The 24,465-nt window shown below is 43.7% G+C and overlaps 1 protein-coding gene across 1 annotated transcript; it reads left to right on the top strand.

Annotated features, from left to right (window-relative positions):
• The first annotated feature begins 156 nt into the window (after nucleotides 1–156).
• mark4a (MAP/microtubule affinity-regulating kinase 4a) lies at nucleotides 157–24,084 on the top strand. The gene is made up of 18 exons (XM_084374089.1): nucleotides 157–792; nucleotides 3,784–3,981; nucleotides 5,251–5,304; nucleotides 10,895–10,943; nucleotides 11,292–11,357; nucleotides 14,148–14,218; nucleotides 14,312–14,368; nucleotides 14,957–15,193; nucleotides 17,048–17,167; nucleotides 17,257–17,356; nucleotides 17,479–17,588; nucleotides 18,975–19,161; nucleotides 19,496–19,707; nucleotides 20,155–20,258; nucleotides 20,890–21,174; nucleotides 23,031–23,113; nucleotides 23,773–23,817; nucleotides 23,920–24,084. Exons 1-18 carry the CDS (start codon nucleotides 739–741, stop codon nucleotides 23,982–23,984), a joined length of 2,097 nt encoding a protein of 698 aa, XP_084230215.1. The 5' UTR covers nucleotides 157–738; the 3' UTR covers nucleotides 23,985–24,084.
• Nucleotides 24,085–24,465: the final 381 nt, after the last annotated feature.

Raw genomic sequence — 24,465 nt, 5'->3', positions numbered from 1 at the left:
TCACTGTTGAAACTAAACTTCACATAATAACCTTCATTTACTGCAGACCTGTTCAGACTGCACTCGACTGCATATTGCAATAGATTATTGTTGATTCATTAAGGCTTTTACTTCAAAAACCACAGACCGGAAGTCCCGTCCGTGCGCACTCCTCCTGACTCGACGGTGGTGCGCATCTCACCGACCGGGAATACCGATTTCTGAACATTTCGGCCTTTTTCCCCGCTGCACCGTAAGCTGTGTTTTTCTGCGAGCGGCTGCACCGGAGGAGGGAGCCGGCTGAAGGAGAACGCTTCCCTCGGTCGGTGTTATGACAGACGGAGATGACACACATCCAGAAGGAGCCGTGTTTGTTTTGTATGGCGAAATGAGGCAGGGGGTGGAGAGTCGCCACAGAGACGCTGGGCTCCGGCCAAACATCACCGCAGTTTAGCACCTATTCGATGCTCGGGATTTGCATTGCATTGCATCTGCTGCATCGCTGATCGGCCCTATTTTTGCACAGTGCATGGTGGAAAATGCAGCTTGTTTGAGGACACCCCCCCTCCAGATATCCGTTGCTGCCATGATAGGCAGAGGTCTCCTCTCGACCGCGGCTCGGCCGGCTGGAGAAGAGGCAGATTGATTTGGGACGGTGGGTCGCGTCTGCGGATGTTATTCTGTCTGTGGAGCCTGTGAACAGCATCCGCGCAAACACACCGTGATTCTTACTCAGGGAAAGAGGAGAAGGAAAACAACATGTCTTCTCGATCTGCATTACCGTCTGGAAACGACAGGAGTACTGGAGACCATGTAAGTGCAATTACAGCCTATAGCCTCTATTTGTGTGCATGCAGAAGATAAATCGTGCATCTCTGAAGGAGATCTCCTCATAAATGTGGCCTTTGGCGTTCACTGGGTTTGTTCACAGTGTGGATGAGGGTCATATCTGGGGCTGGTTCTCCTCATTAGCTGAAAGGACTCTGGAGGTGATATTGGACGGATATTTCAGCAGTACAGCTCTTTGAAAATGGGCTAACCTTGAGTGTCTGCGCAGGGAAAGAGCTGATGGCAGGCAAACAGCCCGGAATGAGTCCATCCGCATACGATAACACTCAGCGGATATGCGCAGAAAGCCTGAAAACCAGCCGTCACCTCTTATTATAAGGCTGTGGAGAGATAGTGATGTCACATTATACTCCTTGCTGCTGCTGCTGCTGCTGCTGCTGCCAGTGTGTGTGTGTGTGTGTGCGTGCGTGCTTGTGTGCATGCGCGCGTTCGTGTGCGCGTATTCCCCTAGAAATTGGATGGGTGGGAAGAGAGCACAGGAGGCCAAAATACATGTATAGAGAGGATATCTGGGCTGTTCGCATGAAGCGAGGGGATTACTGCGTAAAATGATGTGCAGTCCATTGCTGCGCAGCCTACAAAGCGCCCAACCCCAGAGCCAGTGGGTGTCAGACAGCGCCATACATTCAGTACAGTGGAAAACAGTAGCGGCCTGCTGTACGAGGGGGGAGAAGCAAGGGGGATGTATTCATGTGAGGCAGACAGAATAGAACAGACTGTGCATATGCATCATCTCTATCTATCTATCTATCTATCTATCTATCTATCTATCTATCTATCTATCTATCTGTCTGTCTGTCTGTCTGTACACACTCCTCATTCATGTAAATCAAAATGGTGACATGACTGATTGACGTTGCATTATGTCATTTCTCTGCCCTAAACACTTCTGGCAACAGTCCCCCCCATCTGTTTGTTAGCAGAGCTTTCAGCACAGAGGGATGGTTAAGCCAGTAGATTTGTGTGTGTGTGTGTGTGTGTGTGTGTGTGTGTGTGTGTGTGTGTGTGTGTGTGTGTGTGTGTTTGTATGTGTGTGTAAGTGTGTGAGATTTTTTTTACGAGGTGCATGATTGATTATGAATGCAGATCCGTTCCTTCCGTTAGAATGGATGTGGATCTGCTGTCATCACTCCACAATTAGGCGATGATGACAGAGGAGCGGATCGACCGGGGGGAGATGTTGTGTTGCTGTGTTGGCATAGGTGAGGCTCGGCCTGGCGTGCGCCTTACAGTCGCTGCGAACGCCTCCGGGTGGGACTCGTCGTCTCGTCTAGATTGTAGAGAGGGGGGTCTGAACTGGCTCTAGGTGGGGCGTGAGAACAGGAATGGAAGCATGGGAAGGAGGGAGTGTCTGAAGGTGGGGCTTAAGGCTGCATGGTTGTGTTTGTGTGTGTGTGTGTGTGTGTGTGTGTGTGTGTGTGTGTGTGTGTGTGTGTGTGAAGCTGAGAGCAAGATGACATGCTGGGGGGATGGAAGTGTGATGCCTCAGGGCCTGGGACTGGCCAGGGACCACTGTGCGGGCATCTGCTCCCTCTTTTACTCTTTCCTCCCATATTCCTCTCTCCCTTCCTGTGCTCGTCTCCTCTCTTCCATCAGATATCTTTGTATTCTCCATCTCCTGGTGCTGCCTTTTGTTTTCCTCCCCCCACTATCTATTCTCTGTCTTTCCTCCTCTGTGTCGTTGCTCGGTTTGTCACATGACAAGAAGCTGCTTCATACTGTAATACATCCAGCTTTTGTTTGTGTAAATGTACATTGTTGTCCTCCCTTTCTCTTCTGCTCTGCTTCCCCGGCTGAAAATGATCTGTGACTCAAGCTTTGGACTCTATCATTGCTGCACAACAATGCTCTGAAGCGTCGGGGTCCATAATCAAGGTGGTAACATGCAGCAGCAGCAGCAGCAGCAGCAGCACTGCTAAACTGTTTGCAGGCCTGTTGAAGCCTCAGTGCTACCTCAGACTGCAGGGAGAATATTAGCTTTACACAAAGACATCTTCCAGCAGTCAAGTAGTGAACCTGTGAAGAAAATGATACTGAAGCCAAAATGGAAACAGTGTGTTCATGTGCTGGACAGCAGCTGTTAACCCAGAAATGAGGGGCATGTATTCACATGTAGCTCAGCTCAGCAAACATCTGGTTGAATGATTCTGGTAATGTGGCACAGACCTGGCACTCTCTCAGTCTATTAGTGGATTATATATAAAGCCGGGCGTCTTATTGTAAGCATGTTTATGTCAGTGAAACAGTTAGCCACTGAGGGACGATGACACAGCCTGGCATGGAGTTCCTTGGACCGTTCACATAAAACAGTTGAGTTGCTGCCTATAAACATCATATTTTATCTATATTCTGTGGTGAGCAGAGGTTACACAACCAAATAACAAATATACATGTTGGCAATGTACATTTCTACAAAACCACAGATGGGTTAAACCTTCTGTTGCTTTCCATTCAGTTTTCCATTTTATGCTGTGATTATACTGTGCCAATGCTCTGGTTAGGTTAAGGCACAAGGACCACTTGGTCAGGGTGAGGACAACATCATGTTATGTCCCTAAAATACATGTCATGGTTGCCACAAACAAGGCTGGAAATTGTCTCCTTGTCCTTGTCCCCCCCCCCCCCCCCACCTATATGTGACTTGGGTAAGAAACATGTAATGTGAACGTGATATGACATGTTTTGTAGAAAAGCCTATGACATATACAAATGTGACTGTATCAGTGATTTGCAGCAACGTTAACTGCGAACATTTTGTCCTGGCGACTGGGCTGGTTCATAACCAGCCTGCAGAAACAGAAGGTGCTAACACCACATCGTTCTGCTTCTGGAGACCATCAGTTCTCAATGGGTACAGGCAGTCCTGGAGGTCCTCTGCCAGCCTGCTGCTGCGGCTGCTCTATGCGATATTGGTGTTGGCACAGTGAGTAACCCCCTTCTCCACTTTTCTTGCAGCATGTGTCACTGGGGGCCAGCCGCGCAGACAAGGCCACCAGCCAGTCCAGCCGCTCGCTGGGCGCCCGGTGCAGGAATTCCATCGCCTCGTGCTCCGACGAGCAGCCGCACATCGGCAACTACCGTCTGCTCAAGACCATTGGCAAGGGAAACTTTGCCAAGGTCAAGCTGGCCCGCCACATCCTGACGGGCAAGGAGGTGAGACAGGGGGTAGCGGAGGTCCAGGGTGGGAGGGAGGGGGAAGGACATGGATGATTAAGAAAAAGTGATGTTTGCAGGATGATGTTGCTGGTGTCCTGTAGATGAGGTTTGGTCCAGTGTTGAGTCTGCAACATGATATTTTTCTACATATTTTTAAAGAAGTAAATGTTATTATTTCATGTTGACATCTACTTGAATCTCTTCTAACATACATTTCTGTACATACACATCTGTATGAGTCAGACAACATCATGCTACTAGATTGACTTATATTCTGTGAAGGCATCCTGATATTAAGCCGAGGAAACTGTAATTGTAGGAGAGAGGATTCCAATCAATTGTTCAGTTGCTTTATGAATGACAAGATTTAAACACTGAATACTAAATGATGGCATAAATGGGCACCACTTTGTGATAAGGTACACTTTATAAAAGGATTTGTAACTAATTGCTTTTTAAATGTTTAATAAGTCTTTTAATAAAGCTTTATAGCCCAGTTAGAAACCATTAAGAACAACTTTTGGGATGTTAGGTTGTTTGACTGAATGGATCATGTGACCACTTACTGTCATCTTAATGGATCACCAACATTTGTAACTGCATTACTACCAAAGAGAAAAGATGAACACTGGGAAAAAAGATCTTTTACAACCTGGCAACCCAAAATGTGTTATTTTAAATGGGTTATGACTTATCTATAAGGCTTTAATACATGATTTATTTTAAAAAGGTGGCTGAAAACCATTGAAAGATGGCTGATGGATGATTATTAGTGCATCATTTGTTATTTCCTAAGCTGGTATTTTGGAAAGGTATTTTCATTATCGATTAATCTGCAGATGATTTTCATTATTGAAAGACGAATTGCTTGGTCTATAAAATGTCAAATAATTGTGAAAAATGCTTATCACATTTCCAAGAGCCCAAAGTGAGGTCTTCATATTGTTTCTTTGTCCAACGAGCAGTCCAAAACATAAAGACTCTTCATGTACAGTCATAAGTGATAAAGAATAGCAGCAAATGCTCACATTTAAAAAACTGGAACTGGTAAATGCTTGACAATGTTGCTTAAAGAAATGACAGAAACCATTAATCAAATATCAGAATAGTTGTTTTTTTTTTTTTTTTGAACAACTAATGAATGAACTAACTAACTGATCAATGCAGCTTTGCAAAGAAAGGCTTCTGAGCATCGTGTATGGAGGTTGTTATAATAAAATGTTGTTATGGTGATGTCTTTACTTTCCTCCTTTATTTCTCCTCCAGGTTGCAATAAAAATCATTGACAAAACTCAGTTGAACCCAACCAGCCTACAAAAGGTGAGTTACCCTGTTTATTAATGAGTGCGTGCATCATGTCCTCATTGTCCACTGCTACAGTGTCTAATACTGTCTGCCTGCACAAGCAGCAGCCAGGCATCAGAAATATGGACGAGTTGGTCACATTGATGTAATTCAATGAAATACCGATACGCCGTCAGGGACTTGAAGAGGTTCAGGTTTATCCTCAGCTGTTTCCTCCTCAGAGAGGGCAGGAATGGGAGAGCAGCTGATAGAGAGAGGGCGCATGGGATGTGATGCTGTTTGGCAGGTGCTAGGGACTGGATGGGAGCGAGAGGAGACCTCTGCTCCACAGATCATCTCTCGTCTCTCTCTGGGCTAATCACTGCCCTGAGAGGGGGTGACTCATCTCTGAAACCGCGGTCACCCAACCCATCGTTTTTTTGTTTGTGTTCTTAATTTGTCTTCCACGAACACACGTTCCTGTGGATAATAAAGAAAACCACAATGCTTTTGAAGCTGTATGGTGGTCAGTGATGTTGGGTTTGGTGGCCGAGCGCTGTGAGAGATGTATGATAAAAGGGATGCTTTTGATAGACTGGTTTATTTTTTCCTGCTGGTCAGCATGTTGAGTGCTGAGCCTGAATGGTGGACACTCGAGGTTTGTTGTGCATGAAGGTCAGAGGCTACCCAGTGGACACTTTCGGTTTCCACAGCTATCAAGGGCAACCTCAGAGTGACACACACTCGGCTGATTCAAGAGTTGGAATGGTTGACATCTGGAGCAGGAGACCTGGACTGGTAGACACCCAGACACAACATGGCTGACATGAAGGCCATTTGATCACATGCTCAGATATCTCCATTTGATCTCCCAATCACACCAATCAAGAGTTTTTCTGCCATGTCATGTGTGGCTCATGTAGCTGGTTCACACAGTCAGCTAAAGAACTATTTAATGAAGGAATACGTGTGAATCAAAGCACAGATAGACAAAAGATGCAGAAAACCCATATTTGTCCATGGTTAAATATACCACCATGTTGCTGTTGTTCTTACAGCATCATCATTAATGTGCTCCAGGACCATCATTGCAACTGACGAACAAGTGAAGTCCACACCAAGCAAGCTGTTGTGACTGGATGGGTCAATTATAGGTATCTGACCAAGGACATTGGGGTTCATGTCCTGCTTGGGCATTATTGTTATTTAGGTTTAGACAACAAAAATACTTGGTCAGGTTTAGGAAACAAGACTACTTGGTTAGGTTTAGGAAACAAGACTACTTGGTTAGGTTTAGGAAACAAGACTACTTGGTAGGGTTTAGGAAACAAGACTACTTGGTAGGGTTTAGGAAACAAGAACACTTGGTAAGTTTTAAGAAACAAGACTACTTGGTTAGGTTTAGAAACAAGACTACTTGGTTAGCTTTAGGAAACAAGACTACTTGGTTAGGTTTAGAAACAAGACTACTTGGTTAGCTTTAGGAAACAAGACTACTTGGTTAGGTTTAGGAAACAACAATACTTGGTTAGGTTTAGGAAACAAGACTACTTGGTTAGTTTTAGGAAACAACAATACTTGGTTAGCTTTAGGAAACAAGACTACTTGGTTAGGTTTAGGAAACAACAATACTCGGTTAGGTTTAGGTAAATATGGTTTGGGTTTGGGTTAAACGTCTCTCATGTGGGTATTTTTCTGGGCTTTTTGCTGAGTTGCTAAGCTTTGACATTAAAACATATGATTGGTCAGTTGCAATGACAGTCTTGGAGCAACATTAATTATAATGTTCTAGGAACAACAACAACATGGCAATATCAGATGAAGCTTTTCTCCATAATGATGCTTATATGCACATATAGGCCAACGTGTCTCCCTCACTTAGCCTGCCCCTCGCTCTCTCTTATCTCTTTCTACCTCCCTCGGCCTGTGAGAGCTCCTCTGCCTCTGGGCAAGAAGTGAACAGAGCAGAAGGATCAAATCAGGGATGAAATAATTGTTCTGTATATGTGTGTCGATTTAGGTTGACTGGAAGACGCCTGTATGTTGCTACATGCATTATAAAGACCAGTGTTTCTGCACTTGAGATGTAGAATTACAGTAGCAGGAGGGGCAGAGCTGGATTTCTGGGTCCCTAAAGAAATACTGCTGGAAAAGGGACTGCCTTAGTTCTGTCATGCATCCTACTAACTGAACATATTGTGGGGTCCCAGAATCGTTACTATCGTTCACTTAAGAGGTAACGACATTATGAAAATGTCCAAGAAGATTTGCCCAGAATAGACTGCGATTAAAGAAAATAATCCTTTCGGTCACATTTAGCTTCTTTTCATTCTCTTTTTGTAAATAACCTTTTCCTCAATCTGTGTATTTGCAATGCACCACTACCAATGACCTTGGGTTGTTACATTATTATCAAGGCTTAAGTACAGAAATGCAAGTTCTCATTGTTTTCCTTTCCCATAGCCGTCTGTTGCCCTTTTGATCACTGGCTTTCTGTAATCCTGATACTTTGACTCATCATATTTCTGGTGCTTATATCATGACAGAAAATGGATTTCCTGTACCTAACCTGGCTAGAATATGAAATGCTTTACAGGAACTGTGATCCCAACTTTTATCTCTCTGCCTGGTGCTTTTCTTGGACTGGACCGGCTGCTGTGAGAAACAATGGTGCAACATTTAGGACAGGATTGAGGAGAGAAGCGAAGGATTGGCTACTGATTGGAGAGAATACTCCACAATTGGCCGGTGATGATAGCGGGCTTCTTTACATACCCGTGGGCTCGAGAAAATCCTTAGTACTGAAGACATGAAAGAGCCCATATTAGCATAATCTGGACGGTAATGTATGTAGAGGGGAGAAGGAAAGAGGGGGATGTATTGTACAGGGGTGGGTAAAAGAGGGGGAGGAGGGAAGGAAGGAAGAGGGAAGTGAAATCACAGATGAGAAAATCAAACCTCAACATCCGTGAAGAGGGATTTCTTATAAGAGGAAATGGCAGATTACAGGAGGAGGTTTTTATACTGGCCTCTCTGATGTTGGAGGACACCTGGAAACATCATGTATGTAAGACATTGAATTAGGTCTCTTTTTGATAGTATCTTTTTGTGCCACAACACATCCAAGTTGAAACCTACATTTTAATACAATCTGTTTCCATCTGCTGGATTTGTAATTAAAAGCGGGAGCCTTGTTGCCACAGAGCATGTGTGTCTATCCCTGTCAGCTTTATCGTAGGATTGCTATTTATTTGCGGTCATTAGCGATGACCGGGGTCGAACATGTTGCCGGGGGATTGTTTATTGTTTTGACGGATCTGACCGCTCAACCCTGCCGTGACGAGAAGGGAATTAATGGGACGCCTGGATGATGAGAGGCTTCAGCACTACGTATCCCAAGATTCCCTCTAGCACAGCTGGAGAAGCTGGGAAAGAGCCCGGTCTTAATACCTGGGTCGCTATGGCAACAGTGACGTTGGGGGCACTGCTAGAAGAGAAGACTGCTGGAGGAATTGAATGAAGGAGGAGGGAATGGAGGGAGACACGTCGGAAAATAGGAGAGGGGGAGGATTGAGAAAAGAGGATGGAAAAGCTTATCGCACCATCTTTTTTCTCCCTAGTTGGAGTTGATGATGAGGAGGAGAGTCACTGGTTTTTCAGCGATGTCCTTTTGCTGAGAGAGTGTACTGTTATATACACGAAACCAGGGGAGCTGGCTCAAATTTAATCCCCTGCTCTGCTCTGGCAAAGTGTACAAATATATCCCCCAGAGTAGACGTATCACACGCAGTGAGAAGAGCTCGGACGGAGAGTAGAAGTTGGTCTGTTTTTGGCTGAAGATTCATCACATTTGTGTGTGGGCCATTTGTTGTTGTGTTTTAATGATGAGGAGGTTTTGTTGGTCATTATCACCCTCGCAAATTCTCATTTGGATGACTATTAGAGGCCGAAAGTGATACTGTTATTTTTAGGACTTGCACTGGTCCAACCCCAGTCTCTTAGGGTTTATTTTGGTTTGTAGCAGAGTTGTTGGCACATTAGTGTGCTATAAAGACTTTATGATAAACAACCAAGCAGCACTTAATGTAACCTTTACACTCCTTTCACCAGACTATGGAGTACTGTATTAAAGCTCCCATATTGTGCTCATTTTCAGGCTCATACTCTTATTCTGGGTGTCCGCTAGCAGATGTTCACAAGCTTTAATGTTCAAAAAAACAAATAATTGTGTCTCTTTAAGACACCCCTCCCTAAAAGCCCAGTCTGCTCTGATTGGTCAGCTCTCATGCCCATCACAACGTTACGGAAGTCGTGACAGCTCATCTAAAGGCTCAGTTTCTGAACATAGGCTGTGTGCATTTCTCTGTGGGTTTGAGCATTTTGGTACTGTCACAGTATGTATTCACACATAGACCTGATTTAATAATAAAAAAAGACATGGAAAACTCACTTTCTACATTATAGGGACATTTACAAAAGTCATCCACAGTCTTGGCATTGTGCTCCTTATTATGGTCTCTACATTACCAACAATGGTCAGAGGTTCGGGTGAGTTATGCTAATAGTGTATAATTTAGCCTGGAGCCTCTGTCACATGTAGAGAGTTTTTACATTTTCAAACTTGTAGTCATCAGATTTAACCGACTCTGCCTCAAGTGACATCACTCGAGGACATGTATCTGACTTTTCCATGTTAGTGACTATGGATACAGTTGGGTCACTTCCCATGTTAGTTACCAATTAACCTCCAAACATTACTCAGGACAAATCGTGACTGTGACCCAGCAGTATAGTAAATTATTGAGTCCACCTCATGTTCGACACCACAGGGAGGAGCTGCATGAATGTCAGATGCTGCAGCTGCAGGTCTTTGAATGCTACAGTTTGCATTTGGAAAACAATATTAAAGTTAACCAGTTAAAGGCACAATCTGCCAAATTTACGATGAAGAGAATTAAATAAAAGTTAAGACATTATTCTTCACCCCGTTTTATCTTGTACCTCTGATGAAGAGGTTGTCACTCTGTATGTCAGAAAGACATTCACATCTCATGAAGTTATTTCAGGTAAATCTGGTGGACAGTTTAGTTTTTGGCTTCAAACATTTAATGATAAACAGGTTGGTGATGATCAACATCTGCCATTCAGTGGACTTTTTTTTTCTTTGGTAGAACTGTGAAAATCATGGAAATCAAGATTAACATTAAAATGTTTGCTTAGAAGAAGTCATTTTTACTTCAAATGTAAAAAATTAAGAAACATTACAAATGTTTTGATGGTCCTAGTTTCAGATATTGAAATTAGCAACCATCAGCCTAAAATGAGAGGCCTGAAAAGAAAATGCCTACCAAGAAAAAGTCCACCATATTCATTTTCACATGACAGTTCTCTGGGTTCATATGATTTCTGGGACATACTGTACATACAGGATCATGGGCCAGAGAATGCTTAGAACATACAGTACATGGATCTTTATAATCTTAATGTATTTGCCATGAATATGATGTTATCATTGCTACAAATCTTTCTTAAATCAAAGTGAGACAATGTCACATTTTGACTGCAACATAAGATTTCTGTATGTCTGATGTTATCAAGACATTGAAATGTTGTTTCTTCTCTCCAGCTCTTTAGGGAGGTCCGAATAATGAAAGGCTTAAATCACCCTAACATAGGTAAGGCACATACTGTCCATACGTCTCAATGGGCTTTGCGTTTGTGTGTCTGTGTGTGCGTCCATGCGTGTGTTTTACTTCCATGTGTGTGACCAGACGGAAGTGTAATGCTTTGAATAAGCTTTAGAACATTCATTGACCGAGCTGAAGCGAGCGCCGTCGTATAGAGGTCACGAGGTTGGATTTATTAAGCTGAAATGCCATATGGATCAAAACCCCCCACAGCATTAGCAGCGGGTTGCTTGGTATTAAGACAGACAGGCAGACGGCTGTGCTATCATTTCTAATGTGAGCAGGATTTGCTTATATATATATTTGATTTTAATCTGATTCTGTTTTGGGCTACAGTGCAGCTGTTCGAGGTGATTGAGACTGATAAGACCCTTTACCTAATCATGGAGTACGCCAGTGGAGGTGAGTACATCTGCCGTCATGTCCAACAGGAAAACAGGAAATTCCCGTTTAACAGGAAATTCTTGTCTTTCCCTTCCATGTCTGATGTACAGTCTAAAAGAATAGTTTGACATATTATTTTTAATAAAAATGCACATGCCATATCTAACAGACTCTGTCCGAACTTTTAAAAATCCACCTTCAACACTCTTGTGGTTACCATGATGTTGCCAGGCAATTTGCCCAGATTCCAGGAAGTCATTGAACCTGGCCAACAAATAGACCAACACTTAGCCCTCAGTACATTCACAATGAGTCAGGAGATGCTGGTAGGCAGATTTTTCTTTTTCACCTTTTTTTTGGACAGATCTAGGCTAGCTGTTTCCCCGTGCGTTCAGCCTTAATACAAAGCTGAGGTGATCGTGTGCTGGCTGTAGTCTCACATTTACAGTCACCTACATGAACTACTACTCTCAGCAATAATAAGCATATTTGTCAAAAAATGTTGACATATTCCTTTATCATCTGCAGCTTTGTTCCCTCTACATTTGGGGAAATGAATAGAAGTGATAGCTTGTACCATTACTGTTGCTGAAGACAGTTCAATTCAATTGTATTAGACATCTTAGTGGTTTAATCTTGGACTGTACACAGTCTGGAGCTAGTGCCTAAAATCAGTCGATGTCCCGTCTTCACAGTGTACATCTATCTGTCTCAGTCATGTTCTGGTGCTCATGTATTAAGTTGAGATGAAGTGGACAAGAGTAGAATCATTTCACCACTTCCATTGTCTTTTTCAACTGATTTAAACACAAATGTAGTGTTTATAGTGACATTAAATTCACTCTCTGCCCATCCAAACACTCAGAGCGAGCATGTAGTCACCATAATATAACAGTAGACTCTCCCCTTCTATGGCTCTCCATTCAAACTTAATAGAGTATGGAGCCACAACATACATAACTGAGCAGCCTCTGTGCAGTAACGATGCTGCTGTTAAAACCGACTTTAAACACAATTTCAGGACTAATGTCGGCACGTTGTGCTGATGCTGCTTTATTCTTCTTTCATGAGACTCTTTCATGTTTCTATTTGTGTCCATTTCTTGTCACCAATCCTGTTTGTCTGTGTTTTGGCCCTAACCATATTGGTTGCTCACTGTGACCTTGGAGAATGTCACAGACACAGTTTCGAATGAGGCTTTCTTTCAAGCCCATATTACTTTAATTTGGAGCGAAAAGATCAACAGGAGATATCGGGGAGTTAAACAACATCTAAGGGACTGTACAGACATTTTTGGGAGGGGTGGCAGGTCAGAAAAGGGATGGGGTTATGTTCTTTTGAGTGGAGTCCTCAAAATATGTTGGGGGAGAGGAGGGGAGGGTCTTAAATCTCTTTGTAATCCCAGATTTATATTTTATTTCATTCTTCCCTGTGAAATGTTTTGAAAAGAAAAAATCACGTTTATTTTTATGATTTGGAGTTCAGGGTGTAGAAATAATATCATGGGGTGTAAGACAAAGCAGCCAAAGCATAAACACTTCATAGTTCAGATAGCTGCTGTACTTTCACTGTTTTTCATAAAGAAATTACTTTTAGATATTGTGGGGGGAGTGTTGCACTTCTTTCTTAGTCAACAGTCCAAAGAAACTAATAACACTGGGGATGGGTTTGCTCTTTTTTATATGTAAAATAAAATATAAAATTCAACTGCACCAACAATACCTCAATAATTTTCATACAGTCCCTAAGGAATTCTTCTTCTTCTTCCTTTTGAAAAGAGGTTTTTCTGTCCAATATTTCCTGCCATGAGTGAGAGCTCACAGTATGTGGCAGTAATGAAAGAGATGGTGTGAATCTGTCTGGTCTCAGGAATCAAAGGATGTTACCAGATTTGATGACATTGAATGAAATACTGTATGGGGTTTAACAGTAATGCATGCACATGCACACACATCGTGTTAATAAATGTCACTGTTGTGTCAATATGTATGAATGAGTACAGCACTGAACATGTCATCTCCCTAACATGACTGTCATGGATCATAATAGCCACTGTAAGCTGTTAATTGATGAGCGTTAGAGGTGCTTGTAGGCAGATGTTGTTGTTTTGGGACACAGCTAGGCTAGCTGTATCTGTCTTAATGCTATATAGTTCTATATATTGCCTAAACCATGTAATTACAATGGTACCTGATGCAAAGTGGCCCAAAATACTTTTTCCCAAGCTAACATTGTGAAAGAAGCTGCTATAGAACGATGGATAAATGTTTTTGACTACCAGAATTTGATCCATGCGGTCAGATGACATTTAGACAGTCTGGAAGAGCTAGCAAAGTTAACTAAGGGCTAAACTGGAAGTTAGCCGGCTCAACCGGCGGAAGTCTCCATGTGCACACTTTATGGGCCCACAACACGGAAATCTGGGACATTTTATACTGGAGCAGTCTGATTTTTTGGCTACGTGCACCACTGAGCGGTTTTCATAGGAATGAACGGGCCCCACCTCTAACGCTGTGTGATATATATCCATTATTGTCTCCTCTAACTCTGCGCAAGAAAGTGACAAAGTGTGTTTCCCAGAATGTTTCCTTTCAGGCTGTGTATCTACAGTCTTTGTTTTGTGTGGCTACTCGACAAATACTCCCTTGAGGACAATAAAGTTAAAGTTGACACCCTCATAAATAATAAGTGAACGATGTGATTGGAATTGATTGTGCATCTGAGCACTATATAATCAAATAATAACAAGGCTGTAGTGCTTCTGGTTTTATGAGCTGCCTGACCTGTCTGTGCTGTCCACACTCACAGGTGAAGTGTTCGACTACCTCGTGTCTCATGGGAGAATGAAGGAGGTTGAAGCCAGAGCCAAATTTCGACAGGTAGGAATACACCCGGCCTTCTGATGCCACATTGTACCAATCCTCACATTAATCGTCAGCACTTCAGCTTCGTCTGTCTCCTTGTGTTCACAGATTGTTTCCGCTGTCCACTACTGCCACACGAAGAACATTGTCCACAGAGATTTGAAGGTGAGAACGCTCAGAAGATGTTTTGGGCTGCTTTCAGTGACGGCGGATTAAGGCTAGTCCAAGACTGGGACATTTCTTTCACTGACAGATTACACTGAACGGAAAGTTATAATCTGGGACTAGTCTTAATCTGTGTCTGTGAAAAGGGCCCTTTCACATCCTAATCGCACAGGAAAGCACTGATGAGAGGAGAGGCTGGTTTTTTTACCAAGCTGGAGAGGGTAGGGGGAAGTCAGAGCCTGCTCCTGTTCTCATGGATTATTACATTCCTAAACACTCACAGTGACATACAGTACGTACAGTATGAGTCATGTCCAGTATCTGTGTTGTTGGACAACACGCAAGCACCACCCCCCTCCCCATCTGTCTCTCATGCGCGCTCTCTTTTTCTCCTCCATCACAACTCCCATTCTTGTGTCCTCCTACTTTCTCATTCCTCTCTTTCCTCCCCCATCCAATCATTTTCTCCGCTGCTCCCCCCTTTCCTCCCCCAACGTATTGTTCTCTGTACACATCCCTCTCTCTCCCCCCCCTCCCGCTGCCCATCCCTGCCTCCTCCTCTTCTGCATCCATGTTTGTATGACTCAGGCGGAGAACCTTCTGCTGGATGCCGACGCCAACATCAAGATAGCCGACTTCGGCTTCAGCAACGAGTTCACGCTGGGCAACAAGCTGGACACGTTCTGTGGCTCGCCGCCCTATGCTGCCCCTGAGCTTTTCCAGGGCAAGAAGTACGATGGGCCCGAGGTGGACGTCTGGAGTCTTGGAGTCATCCTCTACACACTGGTCAGCGGCTCACTGCCCTTTGACGGGCAGAACCTGAAGGCAAGTGGATGGAGGGAGAGAGGGACTGTATTGTGCTGTCTGAAAGTCATGTAGAGCAGAATTTTGGGGCTGAATGTGGATGATACAGTTTAATAGAACAGCCCTTTTCTGCCCTTTGGGGTAGTTTGATAAAGTCTGAATCAAATCCAGGGCTGTAGTGGCCCCCTCATGGCTCAGTGGCTCAGTGTGTGACATGCAGTCATGGCATCCTGTTTTGAATATGGTCCAGGACTCTTTCCTCCGGTCTTCCTTCTTTTTCTTCTTTTCCAGTGAAAGAAACAAAAAAATATTCTTACTGGCTGCTTTATAACTCAGTTCAGTTACTTGACAGTTCACATTTAGTAATTTACTTGAATTCTTTAAATTACTGCTTGCTATATATATATATATATATTCCTATAAAAAGTGGCAGTGAATTATGGTTAAAATTTGCCCTTGAAAAACAGATTTTCGAGGCCATTATTGATATTTGAGAGCATAGAAATCTAAAACAATGCATATCACATAACATAAACTTTTTTGATAAGGATCCCTTAAATTAATTCACCCTGCACTGCCACTGGGGAGTGGGGTTACCATGAGGGGCTGTAGCTGGTCTGCAGCGGTGTTTGAGTGATTGTTGCCTGTCAGGTGGCCTCCACATGAGCTCCAGGACCAGAGGTTTCCCTGCAGAACTTTGTATTGTAACAAGATGATGAATGTTATTCACGTCACCTGTCTGTGGTTTAATGTTGTGGCTGATCAGGGTATATTACATATAAACATATAAGAAAATATTCAGAAATCCCTTTGGTACTGAAGTGTTTTAGTCATTACTCTTCAGAGCCATTCATTCTTATCAGTTACGATCAAAAAACTGGTGTTATGTGTGGACGGTGTACAGTTACAGTATGTACGGTATGTTCTACATGAGTCTTGATGAAAATCATGGGACTTCAAAGATCCCACTTGTTGTTGAGGACACTGTTAATATGCCTTCATGATGCTCTTCATGCAGTCTTGCCTCTGTGTCCGTCTCCTGGCAACCTCTAAAGACTTTTCACCCTGAAACATTCAGAAGGTATCAGAAAAGTTCAAGATTAAAATAAAGATTTAACCTGTTGACTAATGAAGTCAATGTTTAGTGTGTACAAAGTAAATACAAAAAAGTCCTAATCAGGTTTTTATACACTATATAATCTTATTGTTGCCATGTGACTAACCTCAGGTTTACATGTGCATAGTACCTGATGTATTTCTCTTCCAGATGTCACCCTGCTGATATACAGCAGAGTGGAAACATTATTCTCTGTCTTCTCTTTGTTTGCGTGCTGTACTGTCATTGTACCCTGTAGTAGAACTGCTGCTAACAAAAAAATAGTACAAATAGTATTTTTATCCAAAAATCCAGCAGATGGCAATGAATGGCCCCCCAGAGCTCTACCAGAGGGTGGAGACAAATGTGTCTTTAACCCCTCTCATATCTGACCGCACCCCAGCATACTGCCTGCAGCGAGGGACCTGGGGATTTACATTTTTATGCAACAGACACCATTACATCAGACTGGTCTTATCACAGAGCTGAAAGACTTTTATGTAGTGTTGGATATGTGTTTTAATTAAAAGTTCGGTATAAACCAAAGTGATTGTTATGAGTGGGATGAGTAGTAGCCGAGAGTGTAACCGCAGCGTTTGTAGTTCGATTCGCTCGTCCTGTCTCTGTCTCTGTCTCTGTCTCTACTGTCACTGTAAAATAAAGGCAAAAATGCCCCATAAAAGCATCTTTAAAACAAAACAATATTTCTACTCTGAAGTGTGATTTTGCAGCTGAATCTAAATGTGCTGTATGTGTAACGTGACTGATTCGGCCAACAGGAGCTGAGGGAGCGCGTGCTGAGGGGGAAGTACCGCGTCCCTTTCTACATGTCCACAGACTGTGAGGGGATCCTTCGCCGATTCCTGGTGCTCAACCCCTCCAAACGCTGCACCCTAGAGGTGAGGGTGCCAGACACACAGCTCCTAACTCGTAACTTTGCTCATGTGGAATTCAAACTTAAGCTTTTATTTACTTTTTGTTTCTACAGCAAGTCATGAAGGACAAGTGGATAAATGCAGGGTATGACGGGGACGATCTGAAGCCCCATATAGAACCTGTTGAAGATTACAGTGATCCAGCCCGCATCGGTAAGTCGGCCGGGACACTGTCACTGCAGCTGCAAACAAACATGGTCAGTGTAGCTGAAAGCAGTTTAAGATGAAGTCCGTCTCTGTTCTCACCTGTCATGTGTGGTTGTTGTGTTCCACAGAGGTGATGGTCGGGATGGGTTTCACTCCAGAGGAAATCAAGGACTCTCTGCTCAATCAGAAGTACAACGAGGTCACCGCCACCTACTTACTGCTGGGCCGCAAAGGCGATGTGAGTTATAGATCTACACTGTATTAACTTATGCCAGGGCTCTTCAAAGTTTTTCAGGCTAAGGACCTTTAGCTGGTAGAGATGGAGCAGGGACCCCCCACTACATCTACTGTATACATTCTGTTGCATATTAAATTGGGCCTACAGTTACATGTAGGGTGGCCTATAGTGCCATGTATAAATAAATCAGCAGCAGTTGTAGCATGGCAAATGTCAGGCGTGCTAGCCTCACTCTGCAGTTTCTCCAGTGGTCTCTGAGGTGGAGGGTTTGTCGGAGTCTTTGCTCGATTGTTACAAACAAACCACTGTGGATGACACGAATGTTCAGACATTGGGATAATAATACAGATAATATGAAGCTGACTAGCTCATAGATATGGATTTGGTGTTGCACAGAGATTTAGCATATGGCTAGGTTAGCTTGGTTATTTATTTGTGACTTGATGTTTGCTAATAACATGTGGATTCACGTTAATCTGTATTTTCAGACACATTTAAAATTTTGAAAAAAACTTTAATATGGATCCTCCCTGGAGTAAATCCACGGACCCCCTAGGGGTCTGTGACCCCCTGATGGAGACCCAGGATTTATTCATCTTAAGTATTTAGCTTACACACTCACCAGAGCAACTGGCAATGGAAGAAATACCAGGCTGACCTTTTCCTAGATCACCAGTTACATATGCTGTGCTGGGTATTTTGCCATATTTTGCCATATGGGTGCCAAATACAATAATTATTCGATAATGAATTTTGAAAAAATTAACCATTTTTTAAATGCATGTGTTTTAATTATGTCTTAAAACAAACAGTCATACAATAAGTCAGTTTAAATGAAGTATAAACTACAGTTAGAATGAATTATTTACAACTCGGCTGTCATTGTACAGACATCTTCCTCGCTCGTCAATAAAATGGAAAAAATATCACACAAATGAATTATCAGCTGGTAGATTTTAAATGTGTAATAACTTAACTTAACCCAGAGGAGAAGGATCTTTATTAAGACTGCAGTGCCTCCTAATCTGTAATCTTTGACACTGCATATGATGTGCTAATGCCCCTCTGTTATATATTTTTAGGAGCAGGTTAGTAAAATTATTTCTAAGATGACTGAACCTCTCTTCCATCATCCAGTGACATTATTAAACGGAGATTGTAACTTGAATGTAACCGTCTTTGAACCGTCACATCTCAATCAGCTCAGTAAACACTGAGGTTCAGTACCTTGACCCTCTTATCAGAATCTTGAATGAATACGAGGGAGACTGAAACCTGCTGTTACATTCAATCAGCCATCTTTCATTCTGGCTGTGATGCCTTCAAACACCACACTGTGTCACACTCTCTGACACCTTTCTATCTGATATCACTGGGACGTTGTAGGAGGCCAGTGAGGCTCGCACAGCCAGTAGCCTGTCCCTGGCGAGGGTACGACCAAGCCCCATCACCAACGGGACCAACAAGCACTCCTCCGCCACTGGCTCCTCCTCCTCCTCCACCTCCTCCTCACATAGCAAGACCCAGCGCAGTGCCTCCACCTACCACAGGCAGCGACGACACAGCGACTTCTGTGAGTCTCTTCTCTAACTTCTTAACTCCTCATCTCTAAATGAGCTGTACATGTGTTGACACACATGTTTTTATCTGAAATAAAAGTCACTTGTGAGTCGGTTGATAACGGGGAAGAAAGACATAAAGACTCAGAGCTCAAGATTTGGTCAGGTAAGATGCACTGTTAACCTGGCTGATGTCAACATGTCTTCACCTGGAGTCTTATTATGGGTCTTTTGTTCCTAACATCAGGCTGTATGGCTGGGTTATATGTTGCAGTCCCTGCCCTATATGCAGAATATTCCTTATATGAGTCCCTGTGTGTCTCTGCTCTGCTGTCCTCCACAACAAAGGCGGGCCCTCCATGCCCGTCATGCACCCCAAACGGAGCCCGACCAGCACGGGCGACCGGGAGCTGCGGGAGGGTCGGATGCCTTCTCGTAAGGCCAGCTGCAGCGTGATGGGGAGCCACAGCCTCCCTCCCTCCAGCCCAATGGTCAGCAGTGCCAACAACCCCAACAAGTCTGAGATCCCAGACCGCCGCAAAGACATGACTGCCACCACGGTAAATGATAGATTTCCTCCAAAGGTAGGGAGGAGACGTGAGTCTCAGATGATGGTCTGAAGGGGGGCCAGGGTTTTGCGAACAGGGCTCCTGAGCCGAGGGTCAACAGCGATCGTGTCACTTTTTAATGATATGTTTATGGACTTACTTTCATGAGAGTTATGCTGTTTCATTTTACCGTAATAGTGTTTCTACCCTCTGTTTACAACATGTTTGAAGGTCTAACCTGACAGCAGACAAATACAACAGATGTTTTTGCAGAATAAAAAGATACAGCTTTGTGTTACACCCCTGGTATTAGGAACTGTGTCATTCATATATTGAGACACTGTGCTCCTGTATACTGAAGGTGACACTGTAACAAGGTATAGAAGATTTGGTTCCACTGAATATCAAAGTGACTCTTAGATAATATCTGCCTCTTACCTTCTTGCGCTCTCTCTGTAGAATAACATCCCCGGAAGCGCCATGACACGCCGGAATACATATGTGTGCACGGACCGCTCGGGCGCTGACAGACACTCTCTTCTGCAGAACGGCAAAGACAACAGGTATCACTTCAGTCACAATCATATATCTCAGTACACATCTTTTAATGGATGTCAAAGAAGGTACCACATCAGCACATAGAATATGGACCTGTTGTGTACGCAGTAACATAAAAAGCTCAAATGGTAATTAACTTTAAAAGGTAGGTGTAAGATGGATGCTCCAGTTACTTTGCCTGGTAGCATTCAACACCTTCAGCTCCTCTTTTGTAAGGAGGACGTGTGAAAAAACTGAAATAGAACTTCTCAGTACATTTTGTGTTTGGACACTTGCCGACTCACTTTGTACAGTTCTACCAAGATTATGACCACATTTCCAAATCTGACAAAAGTAGACGTATTTCCTCCATCTTGTTAGCTGTGAAGCACTAAGAGCCACCTTAGCTTCTACACAATGGTATGTAGAGATATAGCAGAGTCTGTTGTAGATGTCAGTACCAGGAGAAAGTCAATGTGTGTGAAAGCTTTAAAGCAAAATAATCCATAAATACTTGAAATAGTTTTATGCAATGAAGCTATGAATGGAACCATTTAAGCCAAGGGTAGGGGAATGGGGTGTTTAACTAAATAAATTATAAACATTTCAGAAAAATTATTATAAAGAAACACAATCACTTCCCCGTCTTCCCTGCAGCTCTCTGGGCCACCGCATGACTGCAGCGTCTCCCTCCACGCTCAGCATCTCTGGGGCCGGAGCCGCCTCCTCCTCTTCCTCCTCGGACAGATGCCGCCTGACCCGCGGCTCAACAATCCGCAGCACCTTTCACGGGGGACAGCTGAGGGACCGTGGGCCCCCGGTGTACTCAGCCCCACCCACTTCACCCACCTTGTCCCACCATGACGCCAGCCCTCTGCCACACGCCCGCACCAGGGCAACCTCCAACCTCTTCACCAAGCTGACCTCGAAACTCACGCGCAGGTAGATGCTCGCCACACGTCACATATCACACGTCACATATCACAGCGGGAGAAGAAAACACCAGGTTGTGTTGATGTATTTTTGTTGATGAGGTGTGATAGGTTGGAAGCAGTCCTCTCATAGACTGGAAAATACTCTTATTTAAAAATGTTAGGTCTTTAAAATGTAGCATCACGGTAGATCAGTGATTAATACTTTAAAATGGGTACAATTATAAAGGAATAGTTCAACATTTTGGACACTTGAACCTATTTTGTTTATTTAGAAGAGAAGATCAATACCACTCGAATGTTTGTGCATTTACTATGAAGGTACTACGGCTAGGAGTCTGTTAGCTTAGCTTTGGACAAATAGAAAATATTTTAATTGTAAAAATAAGGCTAGCTGTTTTCCTCTGTTTCCAAACTCTCATCTAAGATAAGCTAATAGTTGCTAAGCTAATCTTGACTTTAGCTTTATATTTGGCATACAGACATGAGAATGGCATTGATCTTATCAACTAACACTCAGCAAGAAAATGTCAAACCAATCCTTTCACTGCAGATGTCACAGATAGGATATATACCCTTACCCCAGGAAATTAGAAGCTGACAGGACAATGCCAATGTTATCATCTCCAGCAGGCTAACATCACTGTTTGCCTCACCAACAGGCGCACAACAGTGTTAACTTCACCAACAGGCTAACAACAACGTTAGCTTCTTCAACAAGCTACTATCAGTGTAAGCCTCTCCAACAGGCTAACATCAGTGTTAGCGTCTACAATAGGCTAATAACCGTGTTAGCTACTCAAAGTGGCTTACATCAGTGTTAACATCTCCAACAGGCTTACATTAGTGTTCGCTCCTCCATCAGGCTAACATCAGTGTTAGCATATCCAATAGGCTAACAACAGTGTTAGCTTCTCCAATAGACTAACATCAGTATTAGCTTCTCCAACAGGCTTACATAAGTGTTAGCACCTAAAACAGTTGTGCTTTGAGTAGCCTTTTAATCATACATTTTGGTGCTCATGTTCCTCATCTGTATTGTCATTGTCATACAGACCTTACAACAGGAGTGCTTCTGTTGTCCGCAGTTATTTTGAATATAGGACAGGCTCTGTGCCGTCTTAACTGAGGATTCCTACAGGAACTTCTTCAGTTAGGACAGTTCTGTAACAGTTCAACAACAGAGACGAGTTAGGCGTTTTCCTAAATGCAGTTAGTAAACATGTTCCTATCATACCAAAAATCCTAAATGTCATCCTAAACGGAGAAAAGATAGGATTTCCAACTTTTGTTGGTGTGGTTCCAACAAGTTTCTGTAACGAGGCCCCAGAGCACAAGGGCCCTGATATTTGTATTCCTGTGATTGGGAGCTTATAATTTTTGCAGTTCATGGTTTGTTCTGCTGTTTCAGTGACTATTTGCTGCTCTAAAGAGCATTTGGCTCTAATGCAGAATATGTCCTCAGAAGACACGATTCACATTAAATCAAACCAAGGAAATCAACTTTGTGACATCATGTAGTGTTGACAGTGATTCCTTTCAGCCTGAGCACAGCCTGGGTATGGATCCATGCTTATCAGAACATTTTATTCACCCAGGCCTTTTGGCAAGTCCTTCTGTGGCCCTGGATTATCCTCTGCTCCCCTCTCCCTCCCAGTCGTCATAATCACACATGTCTAATCTTATCAAACCTCAGCTTTATCCTTGCCAATCAGCTCCCGCGCTGCGCTCTTTTCCACCACTTGCTCTCCTGTGATTCAATTATATTCTCTCTTATCCCCACCCCCCCCAACCCCCCGCTCTTACCCCATATTCCCTCTTTTTCTCCATCTTTATCTTGTTGTGCTTCCCCTGTCATGGCATCAGGGTCAACCTTGACCCGTCCAAGCGCCAGGGCTCAAACAAATCAGTCTCGGGTTGTACTCTTCCACAAGGATCAAAAACAGTTAGTAAGTTCCCATGTCTCTCGCTTCTTTTCTTGTCTGCCTGTGCTGCCCCATCTGTCTGCCTGCTCACACAGGAATTTCAAGTCCATGAATGCCTGTCGACTTTTTTTCATACCTCTATCTATGAGTTATTGCTTGTCTGCATGACTTGTTAATCATCTTCATACTGTCAAGGTCCCACACACTTGCTTTCAAGCATGGTAGAATCAAGGAAGATTCATTTATTGTTGTTTTCACATTTCAGTTTCAGGATCGATGTTATTTAACTAGTGTTTTGTGATAAATCTACCCTTAGAGATGGTTTTATGGTTTCATTTTGTATCTGTGGTTCATGGGTTGAAAGCCATTAAATGTTTATTCCATGTGTTGTTAAGAAGAATCATTGGGAATGTGTAGTGTTATGTGCAGAAGTAGTTACAAGTCAAGAACTGCATTTATAGATGCATGATGTAAATACTACGAGCGATACAAGGTGAGAGTGTATTCCTGCCAGGTGAGCACACACCGTTCTGCACATCACGTGCTTGTTGTTGTCGATGCTTGCTTGGTCTCCCTGTGTGGTATCCACTGCTGAATGCCATCTCATCTGAGAGTTATGGGTTGATCATAAGGCTTGTCGTGCTCTGGTGGATTACCTCTTACCCTGCCTGTTTGTCCTGCAGGGTCACAAATGAATCTGAGGGAATCAGGAGATTTGCGGTCACAAGGTCAGTACATGTCAGCACGTTGAAAACAGATGAGTTTATAAGTTATAAGACAGCTGTGGTCCGATGTTTGAACATTTCTCTCATGTTTCCTCCGGTCTCTAGTTGCCATCTACCTGGGTATCAAAAAGCGTCCGAGCCCCGGGCCGTCGGACGTGGCTGGGATCTGAGAGGCGGTGTGCGGCGGGACCCTGCGGAGGTGGTACTGGCTCTGCGGGAGGCGGCGCTCGGATGTGGCTGCCAGGTCCACCATGCTGGCCCCTTTCTGCTCTCCTGCACCCATGGCGTGGCAGGGGGCCGCGTGGCTTTCGAGGCCGAGGTGTGCCATCTTTCCACGGGCACCTCCGAGACTTCTAACGGGGTGCGCTACACGCGACTCTGGGGGGCACCGCTAGCTTTTCGGGACATTGCCACCCAAATCTCTAAGGACCTTGAACTTTGAACGGAGGGTGTGTTTGTGTACCAGTGTGTGTTTTTGTGTGAGTGAGTGCTGATGTGTGTGCGCAAAGGGAGGGGGGTGGAAATAATTGATGAAAAAAAAAAATTGCAAAGAAGGGGCGAGGGGCTGGACCCGAGAGAAAAGACTACTCCTTCTGTCTCTTTCATGACTACCCCACCTGCACACACACACACACACACACACAAACACAC

This window comes from Pagrus pagrus (genome assembly GCF_965226575.1).
Source record: "Pagrus pagrus genome assembly, chromosome: 14".
NCBI lineage: Eukaryota > Metazoa > Chordata > Actinopteri > Spariformes > Sparidae > Pagrus > Pagrus pagrus.
This window is presented reverse-complemented; position numbering and strand designations above follow the sequence as displayed.

Coding starts and splice junctions, on each gene's coding strand:
- mark4a (XM_084374089.1), top strand. CDS start 739: ATGTCTTCTCGATCTGCATTACCGTCTGGAAACGACAGGAGTACTGGA. Junction 10,944..11,291: donor CTTAAATCACCCTAACATAG/GTAAGGCACATA, acceptor TTTGGGCTACAG/TGCAGCTGTTCGAGGTGATT. Junction 14,219..14,311: donor CCAGAGCCAAATTTCGACAG/GTAGGAATACAC, acceptor TTGTGTTCACAG/ATTGTTTCCGCTGTCCACTA.